Source organism: Phaenicophaeus curvirostris, chromosome 6 (genome assembly GCF_032191515.1).
Source record: "Phaenicophaeus curvirostris isolate KB17595 chromosome 6, BPBGC_Pcur_1.0, whole genome shotgun sequence".
Lineage (NCBI taxonomy): Eukaryota > Metazoa > Chordata > Aves > Cuculiformes > Cuculidae > Phaenicophaeus > Phaenicophaeus curvirostris.
Window position 1 is genome coordinate 6,112,528 of NC_091397.1, and position 21,199 is coordinate 6,133,726.

Below are 21,199 nucleotides of genomic sequence, written 5' to 3' on the forward strand. Positions count from 1 at the left end.
TCTTTTTTTCCGTATTTTTTTCTTTATTCTGTTTCTATTTCATAAAATCATAAATAATATCTGCTATTAAGTTATTGGTGCAGGGAAGACTCCACCGAGGACTAATTATATGAAAATAATTTCTTGCCAAGCATTATCTATGGACAGGTCTCATTCAGCCTCAGTGTTTAACGTCTCCAACCTGCATGACAAGGTAGAGAAGGTAGCAAAAACCATGCATGGTGGCTCCTATTGGTGATAATCCTGAACAGATGTTGGCAATTACACATCAAAAATATTGAAAACATTGAGATAACTGCTCAGATTCTCACACAAAGCTCTTTAAGATTTGAAAGGCTTTTCTATTCATCATGTTATGCACATCTAGAGTATAATATAAATCTAGACAAATTCTGTAGTGTAAACTTCTAAGGAACAGCACTCAAGTGGAGTATAAGCTAGAAACAGGAATTCTGGAATTAAGGTGATAAGGAAACATGTTTGTGGCTCTAGGTCTTACTCCCCTATTCCAACACTGTAGAGTAATGAAAATCAATGCAATTACTGAAAGAGCAAGGTACTTCTCATTTAAAGTGTGTGTCAAAATATAGCTCTTAAAGAATACTTTAAGATGGTCATTCATTAAGTCTGGTATTCCTTGAAACCAGTCTTAATATTTGTCTTTAAAAAGAATAGTCTATTAGCAGAGAGGTTTTGCTAAGTTTTCTCTAACTGGAATTCCATTGAGAAGGGATTTTTATTTCTTTAGTTGAGCTCAGTTTTTCAGATCATGTGGGATAGTAGTGGCTAATCAGAAAGAAAATTCTCAGTCTCCTAGATTCCTTTGCTAGCTATTTGAAGGCTAACTTGGAGGGACAGCCATCTCCAGGGGACACCTTTCACATTTCATCCCGTCTCAGTCTTCAGAGCAGAGCCTGTCAATTTCCCTGAGTTATATATATATCGCAATTTTCTGCTGCCCTATATCAGAGTTGGAGCAGAAGCTTGTTTTACATCAAGTGATAAATTTTGGCTGTTTTTTCAGTGGAAAATAAAGTAGTACTCAGATTCAGAAAAGCTCTCTCATGATATTAAAACCGGAGTTGTTCCATTTGTTAGTTAATAGGAAGGAAAAAAAAAAAAGATAAGGAGTATTATTTATTAAAGTAATACGTAATAACTCACATTCTCTGTTTTTATTTATGATGGACTATTTGATTAGCTATATTTTTAGGTATAAATAACTAAATTATTTGCTGTAATAACTGCCAAAAGATATGCTAGTAGATTATCTGCCCTTAGATTTTATTGCCAAGATTACCTGTGCCCTAAGTATGTATAAATTACAGATGCAGAGAGCTACAAATTTCTAAGGATCACCTAGCTGCCTGTAAAACACAGCTAAGATGGTGGTTTGTGAGTTTCTTTAATGTCAGCAGATAGTTTCAGAGGAGTTGGTTCATTTTTCAGTTAGACATATATTGGGCACGATGCTGTGATTAATTTGCAGATAAGTCTGAGTTTTTAATGATAACATAGGCTTCAGCTGAGATGAAATATTTTCCCGCAATAGGCTTAAAATGAAAAGATGACGAATACTAGTATCTTCCATGAGATTTTTGGGTTTAACTTCTAGAAAGAAGAAAAGAAATTTGTTATTATAACTTCCTCTTTTACATCTTAGGTGAAGAACTCTGAGATATATTCTCCTTTGCAAATATCTAAACTTTTCTTCAATAAACTGGTCACGTCTTTCCACCAGGTAGTTAAATTTATGCAAATACACTTGGTCTCAGCACGCTTGGAGAACCTGTTTACCAAAAGCAATGGGACAAGTCCTCCATGGTGTAAGGCTTCTGTCCAGCAAAGCACTCAGAAGCTGCTTTTCAAAGGCATTCTGCTTCACTTGAAATCAATGAGTTTCACTATTGACTCCAGAGGGAGTCAGTAAAGCTAACAATTAGTGCTTTTAAAAATCTCACCTACCTTTAGTGCCTCCCTCTAAGTGCACAAGCAGGCAGAGGGACATTTAGGGGACACGGACGCAAAGGCTCAGAAGGATTTCCCAAACTCTAATAGTCCATTTCCCTGGCCTATGGCTGTGTTTAATATAGCTCAGAGCTGGCTTGATATTTATAATCGAAGCTGTTCTAACAGTTCTTCAAAGGTGGAGGTCTTATGGTCTTCCTGAGAAGTCTGTTCCGATACGCCATGTGAGAGTAGTTTCAGATCCAAACTCAGCAACCCAAATATTAGCGTCTACCAGCAAGCCGTGCTCTTCCCACTCACTGGAAATCTGGGGCTCAGTTTGGTTGCCAACATGCCAGTATCTCCTGCTCTCCAGGGCCATGGATCACCTGCAGGTCCTGTCTCTGAATCCAGGCCCCCATCCAGCCTCAGTCTAGCGGTGTATATCAGGTCATTATTTTTTACCCTACAGTCACTGTGTAGGATGTCAGGTCAGTGCCTTATCCTCTGTGGCAGCCCCTAATGTGCTGGAGGACCTTCATGGGTCCTCTCATTTTTCCCTCTTCTGTACAAACAGACCAGTTTCTTTCTGTTTTCCAGTTATGCAGGAGACTGAGAAACAAGAAGCTTTGTATACTATCTGGATATCTGTTTATCCAGACTCATTAAATGGAAAAAGTTTTTAATTTCTTCATATATCCCTTACATTCAGTTTCTTAGAAATAGGAAACATTTTCTCTATAGGAGTATAAAACCTTTAACTCTCAGTGATTTTATTTATTAATTGGCGTCTTTCACATTGCCATAGCAACTGGATTTGTTCATTTTAAATCTTGGTAGGAAACATGGTCAGCAGCAGAACAAACGAAGTGACTCATTTGTCTCCCTTAACCAGTGTATCCAGCTCCCAGTGTGCTCAATAGGAACCCTTCCCATGACAATAGAGGACCTTGAATCATAGTTTATCTGCATGGAAATCACAAACATATTTTGATACCTACTAACTGAGGTAATGTAAAGCCCTAAGGTACACCCTCTTATGCTTTCCCATCAAAACCCTGCAAAGTGTGGGCCATCATCATCAGGATTTTGTAAAGTGCCTGTATCCAGAGAAGCTCCAGTGCTCTTTGTGGAACAGGCGTATACATCATGAACACCTCACACAAAATGACAGGATACCAGCAAAAGGTGACCTCATAGAAAATTGGGCCAAGGCACTTTGGGGCCAGATCCAGCTCCCGTTTAAGTTAGTGTGAGCCTAAGGGCTATAAATAGTGCTGTGAATGTTATCCGTACTTTGCTGATAGCCAGAACAGAGCTCAGAGCACATGAATTAAGGCTATGTGGAGGGGACTAACCCCTGTTCACTGCTTCAGTCTCACTGAAGTCCTCCTGCAGGGAGATAAATGTCACCCTTCTGGTGGATAAATCACTTAACTCAAGACGTATCTATCCTAGAGGTGAGAAATACATATTTGTGATTTCCCTGGAGACTGGCCTGACAGTCACATTTCCATACAAAGATGGTCTACAGGAATACAGGAATGCTGACAACCATTCAACTTTGCCAACAGGTTATTAAACTTTTTCATGCCCTGTGTGTCAGTGGCTAATGATAAAATACATTCATCGAGTGAACTCTTCTCTCCCTACTTGCACATGACTCATGCAGGCATTTACAAGACATGTATATTCTCAGGAGAAGTAGGCTAGGTGAAGACAATCATAATGCGAGTCACACTGTCTTTTTTTCTGTTTCTGCTTTTTTTCCTCACTCTTTCCCAGACTATGCATGAAAGTGTCTGATGTTCTGTAGGTGATTGCCAACATCTGGTATGGATGTCATACTGAATTATGCTAATACTTTCTCACATCTCGTAGGGGCACTGGATGGTGTTGTGGGATCTTACCATTTCTCATTGTTTGGTGTTGCTTGCATTTTCTGGTTTCTGATTTACATTTGAAAATTGCTTATTTGATTAACCTCTGAATGCGTTAATTTCTATTTGTATTAACAGGAATGTTTGGGCCAAATTCTTCCTGCTTTCTGCAGATTTCAGGCTGCTTATACAGCCCTCATTCCACTGACTTTGGATGCTGTGGTGTTGTTCATGTCATGCAAGCAGAATTTGGCCCAGAAGTATGGAAAGAACTAGGTGATTCAGGAAAACACTGTACCAATTACTCCACAGGGAGTAATATATATACCCATTGTCATTAACTTGTGTAGATATTACTCAACTTTGGATCAGATCCTCAATTTTTTCTGCATGCTGCCTGGTTTGATATTTGACTTGCAAGAATTAAATAAATGCCTTTAATGCCCCATAAATAGTATCCTCTATTAAGCTGTATTGCAGTGCTCTCATTGGCACTATTTCAAAAGAGGATTATTTATCTAGACAATTTAACAGTGCTCTAAATTTGAATACATGTAGCACTGCTTTTACAAAACACAGAATTGATTCAGAGAAATACAGAGTACCTGCAAGAGTTTCTTGGGTGTCCTTATTTCCCCTCAGCCCTTCCATTTACGAGGTATAGAAAGTTTAAATGAATGATGATTTAAACTCTTTGCTTACTAGTGAGTTGTGTCAAGTATATTGATGGATGCTACTTAATTTTCTGGGCAAAATTTGTTTTTAAAGGGTGAGCAAAAAAAAGCCAGTTATACTATAAGTATACAACTTCCCAAATGGTTTTCCTGGAAGGTTTTATCAAAGGTCCATGAAGCAGAATACAGGTTATTTTAAAATATTTTTTAATACAGAAACTGTATTACTAAATAATTCTCTTCTTAAACTGTTCAGAAGCCTGTATGCTATAAAGGGGGGGGGGGAAGGAAAAAGAAAGTAAAGTATAAAGGCCTCTCATAAATAAATTACTTGATACTTGCAGGGAATGAACTTGTAAAACTAATAGTATAGGTTTACTATTATATTTAAAACCACAGTATGGAAACTGAGGAGAACATGGTTCATCAAATGACCTTGAAATTACCAATATTGGGGCCCAATTTTGAAAGCAGATATTTTTTATTGATACTTAGGCTTTTGCTGGTCTTGTTTCCTAATATTATCACTATTCACAATAGGGCTCCCCCTTGTCCTTGCGCATGTGAGTGAGATTAATTAGTGTACTTAGATGGTACAAATGCAGCCTCCAGGGTTTCATTTGTATTACAAACAAATAAATGTGCTGCAGGGATTCCAAAGAGGGAACTGAATTAAAAGAATTTGTGGTTTGGCTTTTTTCCCCTTTTTAAGACTTGGTTTACATTTGGACTTACCAAGTTTCACCAGCTTCAGAATTGGGCTAAATCTAAAATTGTTTTCATTTCAAATATAAACTTCATGTATGAGCAGCCTGATCTAGTGGAAGATGGCCCTGCCCATTGCAGGGAGGTTGGAACTGGATGGTCTTTAAGGTCCCTTCTAACCCTAACCACTCTATGGTTCTACGACAAAGTTCTCCCGCTTTAACATGCCACAAAACAGCTTTAAAGAGGCAAACAAAGAATTTAGTGGAGAAAGGGGGCTACTCACTCCTGATGGGTCAGTGCCTTTCGATTAAATGGCCATTTTACAGCTATAAATATAATTCACAGGTTAGCCTAATTGAAATACCCTGTGCAGTAGAGGAATATTTTAGGCTGCTGGATAAAAGGGCTGCTGGACCTTGACCATTCTAGCAGCTCTCCTTTAAGAAATGTGACCTCCTCTTATGTTAGTCACAGCGTTTTAAGCAAGACCAAGAGCCCATTTTGTCTTCCCATGAGTCCTCAGATACCTTTTGATATTATTTTAAAACATACAGCACTAGCTCAACCTTTGTGGCTGCCAAGCTCTCAGGGTGAAATTCCAGGGAACTGAGATTTAATGTGTATTATCATATTCAGTGAGCAAATCAACATGCTTCTGAGTATTGCCCAAGATAGTTCCTTCTGTTTCCTCTTTGCACTTTGTTTTCTCCTTTTAACTCAGTTTCTCTTAGTTCTGCTGTACTGATGACACTGATTATCAGAAGCACTGATTACTACTTTTAAAGTGTTAATTAAACATAAATAGTAAAGAAACAACAAAATGACTACCATTTGGCATCTGATATTAATGTCCTAATGTACTGTAGTACACAAATTTAGAAGGTTTTTTTTTTTGAAGAGTGTTTTTGTCATATCTGTGTAATGTTCAATCAGTTCAAATAGTGCGAAACTCCACGAATATATTAAAAGCAAGCAATATCTTTTGAGAAAGCATTATAATCATTTATATCTGTATATTTATAGAATAATGAACTGAAGCTGGTGTAATAACACAGGAGAAGCTAAATTGTGTGACCCAAGCCTCTGGTGTTTGTGATAAAATGATTTATGTACATGGGTATTATATTATAATATTATTAACTTCACCCAGGTACTGTTTATTTTATTGTCCATATTATTTGGCTTATTTCTAATCCCAGATTCTTGTTGTCTTAAGCAAATGAATTGAAGGCAGAGGAACTGTTCATATGAGGACAGCGAGCTGGATTTGGCACTAAGATATGTAAAACAATCAGGGAATAAATAACATTTTTGTACCTCTTCATCAGTTTATGTGAGGGATAAAGTTATCAGAATCACCTGAGTGATTTAAATCTAATTTACTTTCTTAAAATTCAATGGGATTTAGGCTTTACAGCCTTTAATGCAGCTCCATGAAAATGTAAAAGTCATTCTGTATTATCTTTATCCATGAATGTTTTTGTATCTCACTGTTCCTCCATCCAGTTCTTCCTTTCCATTTTTAAATCAGTGTTTGTGTAAAGTAATACCAAGACTTTTGTCCTGACGAAAGTAGGCAAAACTCAACGTTCATAGTGATCACTTGCCTCTTGTTTCTGCTGTCCAGTTACAAACATGTAGTAGAAAACCTTTCAATCTTCCCTTCGATGGAGATTTTAATCACAAAATGTAGCTGTCTGCAGATGGGGTTCAGCCTCTCAGTCTATAAACTCTTGGCTTTTATTTTCCTAGGACTGAAGACCATTGTAGGGGCACTTATCCAGTCTGTTAAGAAACTTGCTGATGTGATGATCCTGACCGTGTTCTGCTTGAGTGTCTTTGCCCTCATAGGCCTCCAGCTCTTCATGGGCAACTTGCGAAACAAGTGTGTCAGGGACTACACCAAGTTTAACACCACCAATGGCACAATTTACTTGGATGGTAGGATGTGGAACAACTCAGAAGAATTTATTAGTGATCCAGGTAAACTCTTCTTTACCCTGTCGTCTGTTTTTTGATTGTGTGGTGGTTTTTTTTCTCTTTATTTACATCAACCAAAATCCATATATGAACCAGCAAATGCAACATTATTCAATTACTTGCACTTTGTGATGTTGATGTGGTTTCAAAAGATCTAGGTAGTATTTTCTGACCTCTGTTGTGCCTTCACAGCTCATCCTGAAATTATTTCTGGTGCTTTTCCTTGTATATAGGCTAAGGTCCTTGTCACATCATCGATTATTTTCATGTTTTTTAGGGAATCAGGCAGTAGTGAAAATTTTGCACACTGTTTCTTTAAGATAATTTGTAGCTCTTGCATTTTCTAGCAAAATTCTAAAATTTGAATTAAGAGTCTTAAAAAATTAAAAAGCGAAGCAGAGCAATTCAGTATTAATCTGAAAAATCCCAAGAGCCTTTTTTTTTTAAGGAAATCTTATGCTATTAGGGCCCTAATTCATTATCTGGGCTGGGCCATCCTGCAGTATCTGGTGCTCTGATGTTTATTATCAAAAGGCTTGTTTTCTAGGCCAAACCCATTTTTAATACTCTGCAGTCTCCTATACTTTGAATTATAATGAAATAGGTTCACTGAACTAATTTATTAACAGTTTCCTTAAAAAAGGAAGTATTTCATAGAAATAAACTTCAGAATGTAAACAAGTGGCCCAGCTACTGCTGTTCTAAACCCCTGTAAGTCTCCAGAGGACCCACACCAGTCACAATGGACGTGGGTCACATCTGAAACAATTCAAGGATGCTGTTGAGGGAAGGGAACAGCCAGACCAATGTGCGTTGGTAGGAGCTTGTGACCAGTGAATTTTGGTATTGTATTTATTTTGAGGAGAAGAATGAACCACATAGTAAACTCAGTAATTGGAAATCTGGTTGAGGAAAGGCAGCTCGTGAAGCTCTGGCTGAGTGTGGGTCATTTTTGGGACTAACCCAAACAGGTTATGTACCCCCTCAACATTGCCCTCTTGTCAGCTGAAAGGGGAAAGAGCTCTTTGTCAGGGCTAAAAAAACACACTAGACCTGGCCTGGCCTATGATGAGCCTGCTGCTATGTTATCCCACCCATGTTCTCTGTGCTTCCAGCTTGGAGATGAGTGTTTGTGGAACTAGTAAAGATATCGCTGCACCTGTGGTGGATTAAGGCACTTCAAGGCTCCTCCACAGATAACTGGCAACTGTGTGAGGTGCCGCTCTCCCACTCGCATTCAGAGATAAAATAGTAATGGCTGGAAGTATGAAGAAGCCCTGAAATAAAGGTGAAGGGATGAAATAGAGCTGTGAAGATAGTCTGGCTCTCTGGAAATGGAAGTAGGGCAAATGTACCACTAGATAGTCTCTCTGAAAAAAATATAGTTAATGTCAGGGCCAGCTGCAGCACTGCTTTAAATGGAAGGAATTGTACAGCTGCTCCAGCATGCCATAAGCAAGTTTATTTGTGTGGTTCTGATATGGGGAGGAGAGGAGGCGTCCCCATAAATCTGTTTAGTAAATCCAGCAATGGTTAATATGGTCATGAAAAGATACTTGTTATTGCTAGAGGAGATTTACCTTTTACAAAGATAATCAATTTGGTGAAATAATGGATTAAAGTGAATTAAAGTTTGACTATGTGATATTAATAGTAGTGAAAATATCAATGTACATGTTCATGTTTTCATAATATCTGAAAATAGAGACAGGGTGCATTATGGCAAATAGATGTTAATTATGAAGGATGGACAAAAATTATTTTCATAGGTGGAGTGTTGAGTCAGTGCAGCAGACCACTGAAGAACTAGAAGAAAAGCATTTATAGAAAAAAATGTACTGACCTCTGAATAAGAATAATGAAGTGTTCCTCGAAATGCTGGAGAAGGTGGCTTAGCTATTAGACTAGGCAGAACAATGTTAAGTAGGATTTTCTTTTAGTGTTGACTATGGCACTAAAGCAATTCAGGAATGGAACGACTGGCTCATTTTGTAACTAGATGGGATAAGATCGCATAAGTATTATGGTGAAATGAAGTGACTGTTTAACAGAGTAGTACTGACCACAATTTAATAACAGTCCAAATATCAAGTTCTGCAGGGAATTAAGCAATACATACAGTTAGATTAAAGTGTAGGCAGACCAAATTAGATAAAAAAAGGAATATATTAAGAAACAGGGTAGTGTCAGTGTTTATTTTGAAGAAGGACTACAGAAGAAAATTGGCCAAAGTGTTGAGATAGTAGAAATCACTTGAAGGGAGGACAGACAATTACAAAAACTCTTAGGAGATGTCAAAACCAATGTGGCTGTGTCACAGACCTGGAAATCTGAAGGTGTAGATGCAGCAGTGCTCGTATATAAAAATGAAATACAGAAAGAAAAATGTAGAAAATAGTGATAGTATGCATACATAACATTATGAAAATTATGTGGTCAATATATCAATATCAAAGATACTGAGCTGTCAGTTATCTTTAAGAGAGCTAATAGTTTAGAAATACTTGATGATTGGAAAATTGCAAGCTTAATTCCAATACTTGTAAAGATTTCTAGGAAAGCCACTGCAAATAGCATGCTTGAAAGCCTGTCTTAGTTCATGGTGTTTAAATTAAAGATGTATTTAATTAAGTGAAGCTTTATGAATGTGTGAGTCACAGAGGATTGAAAGGTATGTGATGTCAGACATGTCACTGGCTTTTAGAGAGAAAAGACCTACCAATGGACTGAGTGTAGTGGATTCACACGGCTGATGGTTGTAGAATCTTTAATGTCATTTATGTATTCCATTACTAAGATGGATTATTGACTAGTCAGTAAGTAGTAAGTAGAGTTTAAATAGTGTGTTCTTTTGTAGAGTAGGGCTCAATATAAGTGCTGAATGCATAACAAAAAAAAAGCATTTAAGAAAAAAATTCCTTAGAATATAATAAAATTATTATAAAATCACTTTTGAAATGATAGTCTCAAACCCCAGTATTTTCTTTTTCTTTAAAGAAAACACTCTACTTAAGACACTCTGAAAGGGTTTTCTTTTCAAAGTGCCCTATGTATGTTTTCTCTCAAAATCAGTATCTTGTAAATAGAACCCTGTAATTTCTTTTAGATAATCATGTCCAGGATATCAAGATTTAAATTAAATAAATACTATTTAAGCTTAATTAAATGTTTATGGAGAGGAATCAACTACCATTTTTATAGTTTAAAAGAGGACTTCTCAGGGTTATTATTTTTTTCTTCCAGACTAGTTTCTGGCATTGATTTAATGGCAATGATTTTTCTCTTCTGAAGTCAAACTGTGTGGTTACTAAAGGGGTGGTAGGGCGTGGGGGGAGCTTTAATTAAAAAGAGAATATCCTGTCACTTCCAGTTGGGTCTCAAAGTCTTATGGTTGCTCCAGGTTCTGTATTTAAAAAGATGAAAAATACATTATGTTTAGGTCTTTATTTTAGATACCTAGTCTTTACCACTCCTAATTACATCCAACAAAGTGATAGGAGTGGTATGGGGAAGGAACTTCCTCAGGTGGCAAGGAGCCTGAGAAGTCTGCTTTATTTTGTGTTCCTCAGTCATACCAGGCAGCCTAGGGAGATGGACCAACTAAAACAGCCATGTTAGAGCCCAAGGTTGAGGAACATGAGTGCTTTTCACAGATGACCTTCAGTTGCAGAGCAACTTGTTGAACGTTGATGTGATACCCCACCCAGTCATGGTCTTTGTGGTACTTGAGAAAGGATTGCAGGCTTATGGGAAGCAGCTGGTATTGCACATGTGTGAATAAAATCAATCAGAGCTGGTCTGACTGCTCGGTGCTGATAAATCAGGAGAGGTTCCAGACCATTAACTAATATGAAATAATTGTGGAGTCTTTTCACATCCTTCTTTTTGATGTCTTAGGTGTAATGCACTTCTGAAATAAACGGGCATGGATGCTGAGGCACATATATGTAAATATATAGATATGTGCATATAGATGTGTGTGTACATATATATCTTCTCTAAGCTCTATGCCTGATTGTTAGCTCTGCCTGACAAATTGCTTAATTTTTGCTTTGAACGCCACTGAAATATAACAGATATTCTGAAACTGTATGAGAACTGTGTAGAAGATAATGATGTCCAAGTCAGATAATAAATGTAGCAAGTTTGGAGAGATCTGATGTGTTTGAGGTGTTGTCTGAGGTGGTAATAGAAGACACTGAGTGTTTGATGAGTAATTATGGAGGTGGGAGGAAAGAGGGAAGCAATAAATCAGGTTGCAACTGAAATAGGTGTTTTATTATGTATGATTGTATGTGAACCAATGATTAAGACAAAGAACCTCTCTGGGCTTTCAGACAGTGCTTTTTAGTGTGGAATCTATTCACATTACACCATCGTTAACTGTAAATATTGTGGCTTTGTTCAGGTGCTTTGGATCTTTTGATAAATAGCTTCATAAATGCTCAAACATTCATGCTCTGATGTGTTATTAACATGGGTATTGCACCTGTGCAGTTTAATGTTTTAAGCTAAATAAAAAAAAAAAAGAAAGACCCAGCAGAAGAAATGCAAGGGTCAGAAAAACATAGGAATTAGTGCTGTTTTATCCAACACAGTCTCTACCTGACCATTGAATAGGACTTTTTTTGACCTTGTGGTGAAAGAGTGATTTCTTATCTTGGAATAGTTTGTAAAAGAGGAGGATTTGTCTCCCAGGTAAGTTTGTTTGTTTTTTTTAAATTTCATCACTGTATTACTGCTCATAGAAAGGAGAGATCTGCTAGAGAAAGATGTCATGGAAGATTCAGACTGAACATTTCCAGAGTTTTCCTGTACCTTAAAATTTTTTATAAACTAGCAAACTAATGTACCACTTGACTTGTACGATGATTTACATTTGAAAAGACCTCATCTATGTCCTTTGGAGCCTTTGCATGGACTTCTGCTTGTTCTGGGTTTGGCAATAACATGCGTTGCAAAGGCAAGAGGTAGCTTTTGACTTTTAACTCTGACGTCAGTCCAGGTGCGCTGTGAGCCCACTGGCAGAGAATGGCTTGCATTGCTGCTTTCTCTTATTGTGCTGGTTTAAAGGAATAAGCAAATAAATATTTTCTCCTGCCAGTTTTCACCAAAGCTGGATTCACCCGAGTGAGGTGGAGATAAAATATGGGCATTTCCAGGCTCTATCTGGCTTTGGTATACCTACAGCAGCTTCTGTTGTTGGCACAAAGTAGCCTCACCTGTTCCAGAAGAAATTAATATAGCCTGAGTTATAGATATTTTTCTAAATTTGTGTTAACATTAACTATTATAACTCTGGATGTCCTTATCTACATAAGAAACAAATCTCTTTTTGAATGCTTCAGCCACAGGGACAGCCAGTGGCAGTAACTTCAGCAGCTGAAATGGCAAATATAGTGAAAAATATTCCCTTTATCTTCAGTTGTGAACATTTTTTTTCATCTTTGAAAAGATGAAAAAAAATTTTTTTTAGTGGAATAGGCCTCTCTAGTGTTCCTTATTCAGCCCTGGCCTTGGACCTGATTTACCTGGAAAATACTGTATAGTAGATTTTGTCACCCTCTCTTTCCCTTGTACTTATAAATGTAATAAAGTGGTGCTGATAGATCTCTCTGTTAACCTTCAGAAATACTGCATGTTGCCTTTGCATCTTAACCTTTCTCTTCTGTCTCTTAGTCAGGTTTTGATCCAATTAATTTGTTTTCTTTATCACAGTAAAAGTAGGAGTGTTTTCTTCTATTATCTTGCATATGTCTATAATCAAAAATGTATTCAACCCTTGTGATTTTAATTCCTTTGTGTGAAGCATATAAAAAACCACAATCAAAACACAAAAACTACAGAACTTCCAGAGAGCACATTTCAGCATTTTGCTGTCTATCCCTTTGAAGCATATGTCTAAACAAGTGGTACTAAACTTGCTTTTACTTATATACAGCCTACAGCCCTAAGAGTGTGGGTCTGCTTGACTGGTCAGACAAAGAGATCCAGAAGAAGGTTATATGAAGGTTATATGAAGGTGTTTAAAAGCTAGCATGTATATTTATTGCTAGTCGTTGTCTCCTGTCTCATCTTCCTTGGGATGCTCATGGACTTGGCATGGTTCCCAAGCCAATTTGACAGCATCTAAATTCTTCATCCACCTCTGGTCTGCCGCTCCAAAAGGTCCTGATGTGCTTTTTGTTCGCTCCTGATGAACTTTTCTTTCACTGGGACTGTACAGGCAGCACAGTCCAAATACTGTGCATCTTTGAGGCTTTCAGAGCCTCTTCCTAGTGCACGGGAGCCATCTAGCAGAGGGCTTGATTGATATTTTTAGTGGCTTTTTCAGAAAGAGGGAAAAAACTGTAATATCAAACTTGGATGCATTCTTTTCTGTGCTGTGGTGACTGCTGAACCCTGGCTGGGAAAATGCTTGTTTGGCTGATGTTGAGCATGAAGGGAAGCACTGATAGGAGACTACCTGAGACACTCAAGCTTAAGGAGACCACTTGCCTCCAGCACCTTGATGCACGGTTTTCTATGCCCTCTTCTCAGCCTTTTGATATCTCCTGTAGGATAGCTGATGCCTAGAGAAGTTCCTAAATTCAGGGCTGTAGCTATCCTAAGGTCACATATAAGCCAATGCTCTATACTCAATAAAAAGTTGGCTGCTTGGACTCTCTCCCTACCCACCCAACCATCCTCACAATTAACTCCTCCTGTTCCCTTTTTATCTGAAGTTTAGAAAATGTCCTCCTGTGCAGTTATGAGGTAAGGTGGCAGGAGAGACCAGAGCAGAAACAAGTGCCCAGCAGAAAAGGGAGGGAAAGATGGGAAGCAGGAAGGGATAGGAGAGCAGCCAAGAGCCTGTGAAACCTAGTAGAAGGTCTGGCAGCAGCAAGTCCCAAGGGATAGCAGAGGACAGCCAGATTCCCTGTCATGGGGTGAGCAACAGGAGAGTAACTGATTATTGTAATTATTTGCAGTCCCTTTTAGCAGAGAAGAACTAACTGGCAGTGACATTTATTCCCAAGCATTCTTCCCTAATAATACCCTTAATATAGCCTGTTCCATTGCTTTTGTGAGGCATGTTTTTCATCTTCAAACTCGATTTCATTTATTAGAGACTTCATCGTATGTGACACAGTGTACACACAGCAAGTGCAGCAAGGATTCGTTTTAATTATTATGTATTACCAGGAGGTACAGTGTGTTTGCGCTGGTGGGCGAAAGGGTGAGGAGGGAGTGTTATCTATTTTGTTTCTATGTCACGTAACTCTAAGGTGATGGGGCTTTCTGAATTGCATTTTAAATTTGGAATTGGGACGTTTGGTGGCTGTCAGTGCTCTGTGCCAGCCGTAGCACGGGGAGAAAGCCTCCAACCAGCAAGCACTCGTGTGGCTGCAATAAATAGTCTGAGATAACAGACACCTCTCTGAAGTTTTTGTTAGAAAGTCAGCCAGAGGACTCTTCTCTGGGCAGTGACTAATGATATTTGAATGCTGCTGTTTATGCAAGCGTGATACTATATAGGCTTTTTTTCAAATTGGAATGAATTTCTTGTAAAAGAGCTGGGTCTTTGAAGGAAGAACAGAAGCTGGACTCAGGGACTGTGATTTCTAAGCTGACTCTAATCTTTTCCATTTGTCTGAACTGGAAACTTTAGCGTTCCTTTCCATGGAAATGAGGAGGACTTCTATCCTGCAGTTCTATGTACCCTACTGACTTTCTGCTCAGTGTTGTGAAGTAGGTGTGTAAAGTATAAGCTGGAGCATAATTTTAATTAGAATAAATTATTTTTTAAAGAAGTTTTCCACTTCCTTTTATTTTTTTTTAACTTGACAGATTGAGCCGTTGTGAATGTTTGCTCTGTCATAATCGCCTCGTAGGGAAGGGAGCAATGCCGAAACTTGAAAGATACTGATAAATTGGAAAAGCATAGAATAAATGAGCAGAAATGATGAGAAGCTCGAGAAATTGATTTAGGAAAGAAAACATTGCAAGTCTGGAGGATTTTGTATATTACCTCAGTACTTGCATAGAACTACTTCAAAACTAAGGTCAATACTGCATGCTTTGACCAGTGTAGGAGGCAGAGTATGGACTTGGAGGGTACATCATAGTGCTATAGGAGGAAAAAATGTGGTGATATATTTTCATCTTCATAATGCTGTTGGAAACTTAAGTTTTGAGAGACCACTGATGGTTAAGGCTGCTACTGCTACTGAGCTGCCTGGTGTCCCTGGATAGTCAGGAGCTCTGAGGATGCTAGAAAGATTGAATTACCATAAATATAAATGAGACCTGGATTATGGACATTATTTCCTGGTCTGTGCTTAGTTTAAGTTCCCTTTGCTGGTGATGGGTAAGAGCAAGTATTACTCCACTCTACAAGTCATGGAATGTTACTGTCTGGGCTCCACATCACATCTAAAGACAACCATCAGTAGTCTGTACCAAATAATAATGTAGCATATAATAGCTCTGCCAAGTAATGTTTGTTATTAAGTCTTTCCTCAAAGCATTTAAGGGAATTCATTAGAGGACTGTTTACTCTCTGGTGCTACAAGTGTGTTAGCGTCAATGCCAAGGAAGATGTGATCCATAGTAGATGGAGGTATAGCTCTGTTATTTTCCAACTAAGTTGCACAAGGACTAGTTGCAGTGACGTTATGGTAGTATGAGCATTGTCATACCCTGTACAAAGCAACAAGTGAGGATTTACTGTGATTTTTGAGCCACTTTGACTGAAGTAGTTGCTATCCTCTCACTGGCCTTTGCAGGTAGACAAAACTCTGTAAGAAGGCAACAAGCTGCTTGTTTATGCCCACTTTGCAGGATTATTTTACTGCACTTGTCACTTCTAAAACAACAAGTCCTGGGAAGACAGCACCAACATAATAGAATCATTGTACACCTATTTAGTGGCAGCAGAATCAACCTAACACAAATAATATTAAATTAGGAGCAGTGGAGATACAAGGTCTTAGTATGTATTTTTAAGACTTGGGCACAAATGTGTGTATGTTTTTGAGAAGATAGCATCTTGTTATTAGAAAACACATTTCTGTTGAATTTTTGACTGCTGAGTACTGACAAGAAATGTTTTGTATTAAGAAAACTAGATAAGTTTATTTGGCAACAGTGGAGAAAATAATTTCTGACTGACAAGAAACTGATATGAAGCCAGTGTTGTTCTGATAATTTTTTTTTAATTCTTTTAATATGATCAAGTTAATTTCAAGTTAATTTTATTCTTTTAATATTAACTTACTCTGGAAATTCCTGTAGAGAAGTTCCTAGAAGGCATTGTATACACTGTAACTGTGACATCGACATTTTAGTAAAGCTGGTAGAAAGAAAAGTTAGTATTTCCTTTGCGAAGAGTGACATCTTGCATAAAGAATATGTACACACATGCATACATGGAAACATTGTTTTGGCTTGATTTTACTGTAAAAAATGAAAAACAAGTCTAGTATGGGGGTTATCAATTTTGCTTTCCACTTTCATTTTCTTATTTCATTTCCCACGGACATGCAGAAGTTTTTCAGTGAAAAAGTGGACAAAACAATACAAAAAGTAATTAGAATCTTACAAAACAATGAAATAGTCATGTTTTCAAATTTTATTGATTACTTTGGGCAGTCTGTGTTTCAGAGAGAAAATCCTACTGTAAATGAAAAAGGATTTTTATGTTCTTTGTCCCTGTTAGAGTTAACTGATGGGAAGCTGAGGCCATGGGTTAATAATAGAATAGCAAGGTGGTTTGCTGTTAAAAGCAATAATTGTGACTGTTTGCTTCTTGAAGAACTCTGATTGCCTGCCGTGCTTGATCAAAATCCAAACCAACTTGCTTTGGATGACAAGTATGCATATGTGTGAATATTTGATAATACAGCGATTTGTGTCCTTGTGCATAGTACTCTAATCTGCCCTTCATTTATCAGAAGAGAATCAGCAATTCAGCTCTTCCACAGGCTGAAATTTGGCATGGTTGCTGTGACACTCTTGTTACGCAGTTGCATACTCTGTGATGAAGATAACCCCTCCTAGCAGCATCAGTGCACTGGTTCATAGAATAGAATAGAATAATAGTATAGTTTGGGTTGGAAGGGACCTTAAAGTTCCAGTCTAGTTCCAATCCCCCTGCCATGGGCAGAGACACATCCCACTAGGTCAGGCTGCTCAAGGCCCCATCCAACCTGGCCTTGAACACTTCCAGGGATGGGACATCCACAACTTCCCTGGGCAACAACCTGTTCCAGTGCCTCACCACTCTGGTAGTGAAGAAATTCTTCCTTATGTCTAGTCTAAATCTGCCCCTCTGCAGTTTATATCCATTGCCCCTAGTCCTATCACTACAAACCTTTGTAAACAGTCCCTCCCCAGTTGGAAGGTCACTGAGATTCCTCAGGGTGTATTTTATAGCACTCCTAGACACCTGCTGTATTGCTTGTTTTAGAAAAGTGAATGTTTAAGTCAACAACCGCCATCAGAATTTTGTCTGTTCTTGAGCTTTTAGATTTCTTATTTGCACACAGTCTCCTTTTCCTCCTTTACTTCTGTGTTCTGACTGTTCTCATCTTTGGGTTTGGTTGACCAGGAGGTGTTGGTTTGGTCTTCAGCCAGCACTGTGCTCCAGAGCTTCACTCATCCCTCGAAGAAAGTGGGCAATGCAAAATGGCAAATCTATGGTCCTCCTGGTCTTAGCATTTGCAGTATGAAAAGCTGCAATTTCCAGTGAGAAGTGCATGCTTGTTGACTTCAGCGTACCCCATGTGGTGACTATTTCATAACAAGTTGCAGAGCCTCTGCCGTTGTCTTTTATCTCATGGTTGCGCCGTATTTCCTCCCTACTCCAGAATCTGATGAATTTGTGTCACTATATATCCGAATAAGATACCATCTGTCCTGAGAAAAGTGGAAGTCTTTCACCAGCAGAAGTGGAGAGTGAAAAGAAATGGAAGACACTGTGCCCTTCCTCTTTTTGTGGTGACTGATCACAGATCCTTAAACATATTGAACACCACGGTGTTGCTGTCAGTCAAGATGTTTCCGTAGAAAGCCCACATGTAAACAAAGTGGACCCGCATACAGTGTGAGCTGGATAGATGCTCTGATAACTTGTGAACACCATCACGTGCCCTCGTAACCACAAGCTCATGGATAGTAATTCCCTCTTGGCGTGCAGCAGGGCAGGGCTTTTCCACTGCTCGCAGCTTACTGAGAAAGCCACAGCACATCTGTTCAGTGGCTTGAGCCATTGAACATTCTTTGCATAGCCTGCCTAGATAAGCTGTCGCTCTTGATTTTTAAAACATTTCACAACAGAGAGTTAGTCTAGAATGGAGAACTTCTAAGCATCATCTGCAGAGGTCACGCTGCTTACAAACACATGCTGTGCAAGGCTGCCACCATCATGTTTTATGTCAATAGGGAATCATATCCTCTCTGATGCAGCAAAGCACGCTGGTGTATATACTTTCCATCAGTCACCTACCATCCTGTCTTGCATTTTTTATGTTTCTAGATCAATGGTTTTATTCATTCTTCCATTCAGGTTTTAGAAATGCTCCCTAGAACACCTTTCTTCAGACTGTCTCTGGAAAACTGATCTTACTTATTGTTTTTGAGAAAAACTTGGCCTCCTCTTCTCTTTCTCTGAATGTTAGACTTTGTTGGCTGGAATTGAAGAGCAAGTATGTACACAAAGACTCTCATTAGCCTGGGGATGCTAATTTCCTTAAGCCTCATTGATAGTCAACCAGGGAATGATGCAGAGCACTTAAATTTAGCTTACTCCTCTGAGTCTCCCTTGAGAAGTGTCTGTCTCTCTCCCTTGCCATTACAGATGACTGTGTTGATAAATATTTGTGTTTATGAATACTTCCTTGTTTGCTTTATCTTTAATAGGGTGCATTTTTCTGTTCCTTTGTCTTTATACTGTATCTTTTCTATGCTGAATGGAACTCACCAGATTGGAGGAACGTGCTTCTTTGTTAGTATTATTACATTTTGACTTATAGCTTGTTGCACTTTTAACCTCTGAGTCAGGAATTCCTATCACAAACTTCAATTAATATGTATCTCATCAGTGCAGAGTCTAAACGACATGGACAAGCTTACGATTAGGTTTCATTACATAGTGCTATATTGAATTCAGAAACAATATTCTCGGTTAGAACAGCCAGGGACCTGGCTAGATGATGTTTTCTACAAACACTGCCCACAGACCTTCTGCCACCTTATTAAGTTAGTCAAATTTAGAGTACAAACAGCACGTGCTTGAAGAGCTTTGAAAAATTTATTTGGTTTTGCAATTTATAGAAGTTCAAATTAGCAAAACAAAGCAAAAGCATGCATTCATCTCTCAATTACTGTAGCAATTGAATATGCTGGTTGGTGGATGATATTTGTGAATGTTCTCTTTCCCAGAATGTACTTGTTAAAAAGCCATTTCTCTATTTCTATTGCAGTGAACTATTTCATAAAAAATGGAACAGAAGACGTGTTACTGTGCGGCAATAGCAGCGATGCTGGGTAAGTGTTTTAAAAATATCTTCACTTCTGGATTGGTTTTATTGTATGGTTGGGGTTTTTTGCTATGTTTTCCTTCAGTTCTGTCCAGTTCTCACCAGCATGAAGTAGATATTTAAACTTCCTTATGTCAGTCATAATAGGAAGGAGGATAAATGATAATACTTTGCATAGTAATACTATTTCCTGAACTGCAGTTTTTGTGTGTCACTTCTTCAGGTCTAAAATCTTTAGGGGCATTTTTACAGTGCTTTTTCAATACATTTAAATTTCTCATATAAGAAAAAAAGTAAAAACTAGGTAACATTTTGAGTGGAGAGTATTTTAAAGGAAATGAAAGAAAGATAGAAACAGAAAAGCTGAAGAGATTTAGACTGATGATGAATTCCTGGCTTTTGGCAAAGGAAGATAAACAAATCAGTAAATGCTAGTCCCCAGAATAACGTGCTTTGGAGTTTGGAAGGTACTTTGTTTTGAGTTGTGATCTACATTTGCATGTACGTTTATAGACTATGTGTCTTTCATTGTCTTATGGTATAGACAGTGTAGAGATGCAGAATAATTCCTGTGATATACTAACTTACTCTGCATAAAGGACTTTATTCATATCCCTGCCATCTGTAGACACTGATGGTTTCTCCTGCATTCAGTCCTCGGGGTCTGATTGCATTGTCTGAGTGTTTGATTTTATTTAACAGGTTCTCGTAATGTTGATGGAAATAGAGGAGTTCAGAGGAGATGGATAGAGATGGGATCTTGTGTGGCCAGAGGAGACTCTAAGCTGTTCAAAGATTGTACACTCTTAGAATTTGTAGGAAAAGGAAGAAAGGATCTTAGTGGTGGGATGGATGAGTTTTTGATCTAAATATGTAAGAGTGTTTGAACCAGGGAAATGAATAACCTAGGTGAAGTCAGGAGTGACATGATCTGCTTTTGGGGGGAGATGTTTTGAGTTGGTAGAACTAAATGTGGAGACTGAAAAAATTAGAATTTAAATTAGGGAGAACTCAAAGGCATCTGTGCACAGGGAGACAGCAGGAAGAAGGGAAGAAAAAGTCTAAACTTGATTGTGGATAGGAGAGGAGAAAAGTCATAGGGTCCCGGGGAGAGACACTTTACTTTCTGCTGCCACTGTCTGTATCTGTATTTACGTAAAACAAAGAGAAAGCTGAAGTGTCAGCTTTCCCTCTGCATGACTTGTGTGTCTCCTCTGCACTGCCAGTCTAATTTAGACTGTAAGCTCCTTGGGCAGAGGGCCATGCTTTCCTCTTTGTTTGTTCCAAGGAAGGTAGAATGTCAGCATTCATTAATTAAGTGCTTTGTTGATTGTAATACATTGCATTATCCAGGCTCAGGCTGGACTCCAGAACTACTGGGATATTTCCTGGGGATCCCAGGATCTGGCAATCTACCTATACTGGTGGACTTCAGCCTTTCATAGCCAATAGGCAATAATATTGAGAAAGAAAGGTTTTACACAGCAAT

The 21,199-nt window shown here is 38.3% G+C and overlaps 1 protein-coding gene across 5 annotated transcripts in view; it reads left to right on the plus strand.

Moving 5' to 3' along the window:
- The window catches only part of LOC138721814 (sodium channel protein type 5 subunit alpha-like), a 217,609-nt gene that overhangs the window by 58,511 nt on the left and 137,899 nt on the right, over positions 1–21,199 (plus strand). For all 5 annotated transcript variants that reach the window (XM_069859263.1, XM_069859259.1, XM_069859260.1 and 2 more), the window contains 2 exons: positions 6,962–7,192; positions 19,654–19,717. In XM_069859263.1, coding sequence (XP_069715364.1) covers positions 6,962–7,192; positions 19,654–19,717 — 295 coding nt within the window. The remainder of the gene's footprint in view (positions 1–6,961; positions 7,193–19,653; positions 19,718–21,199) is intronic.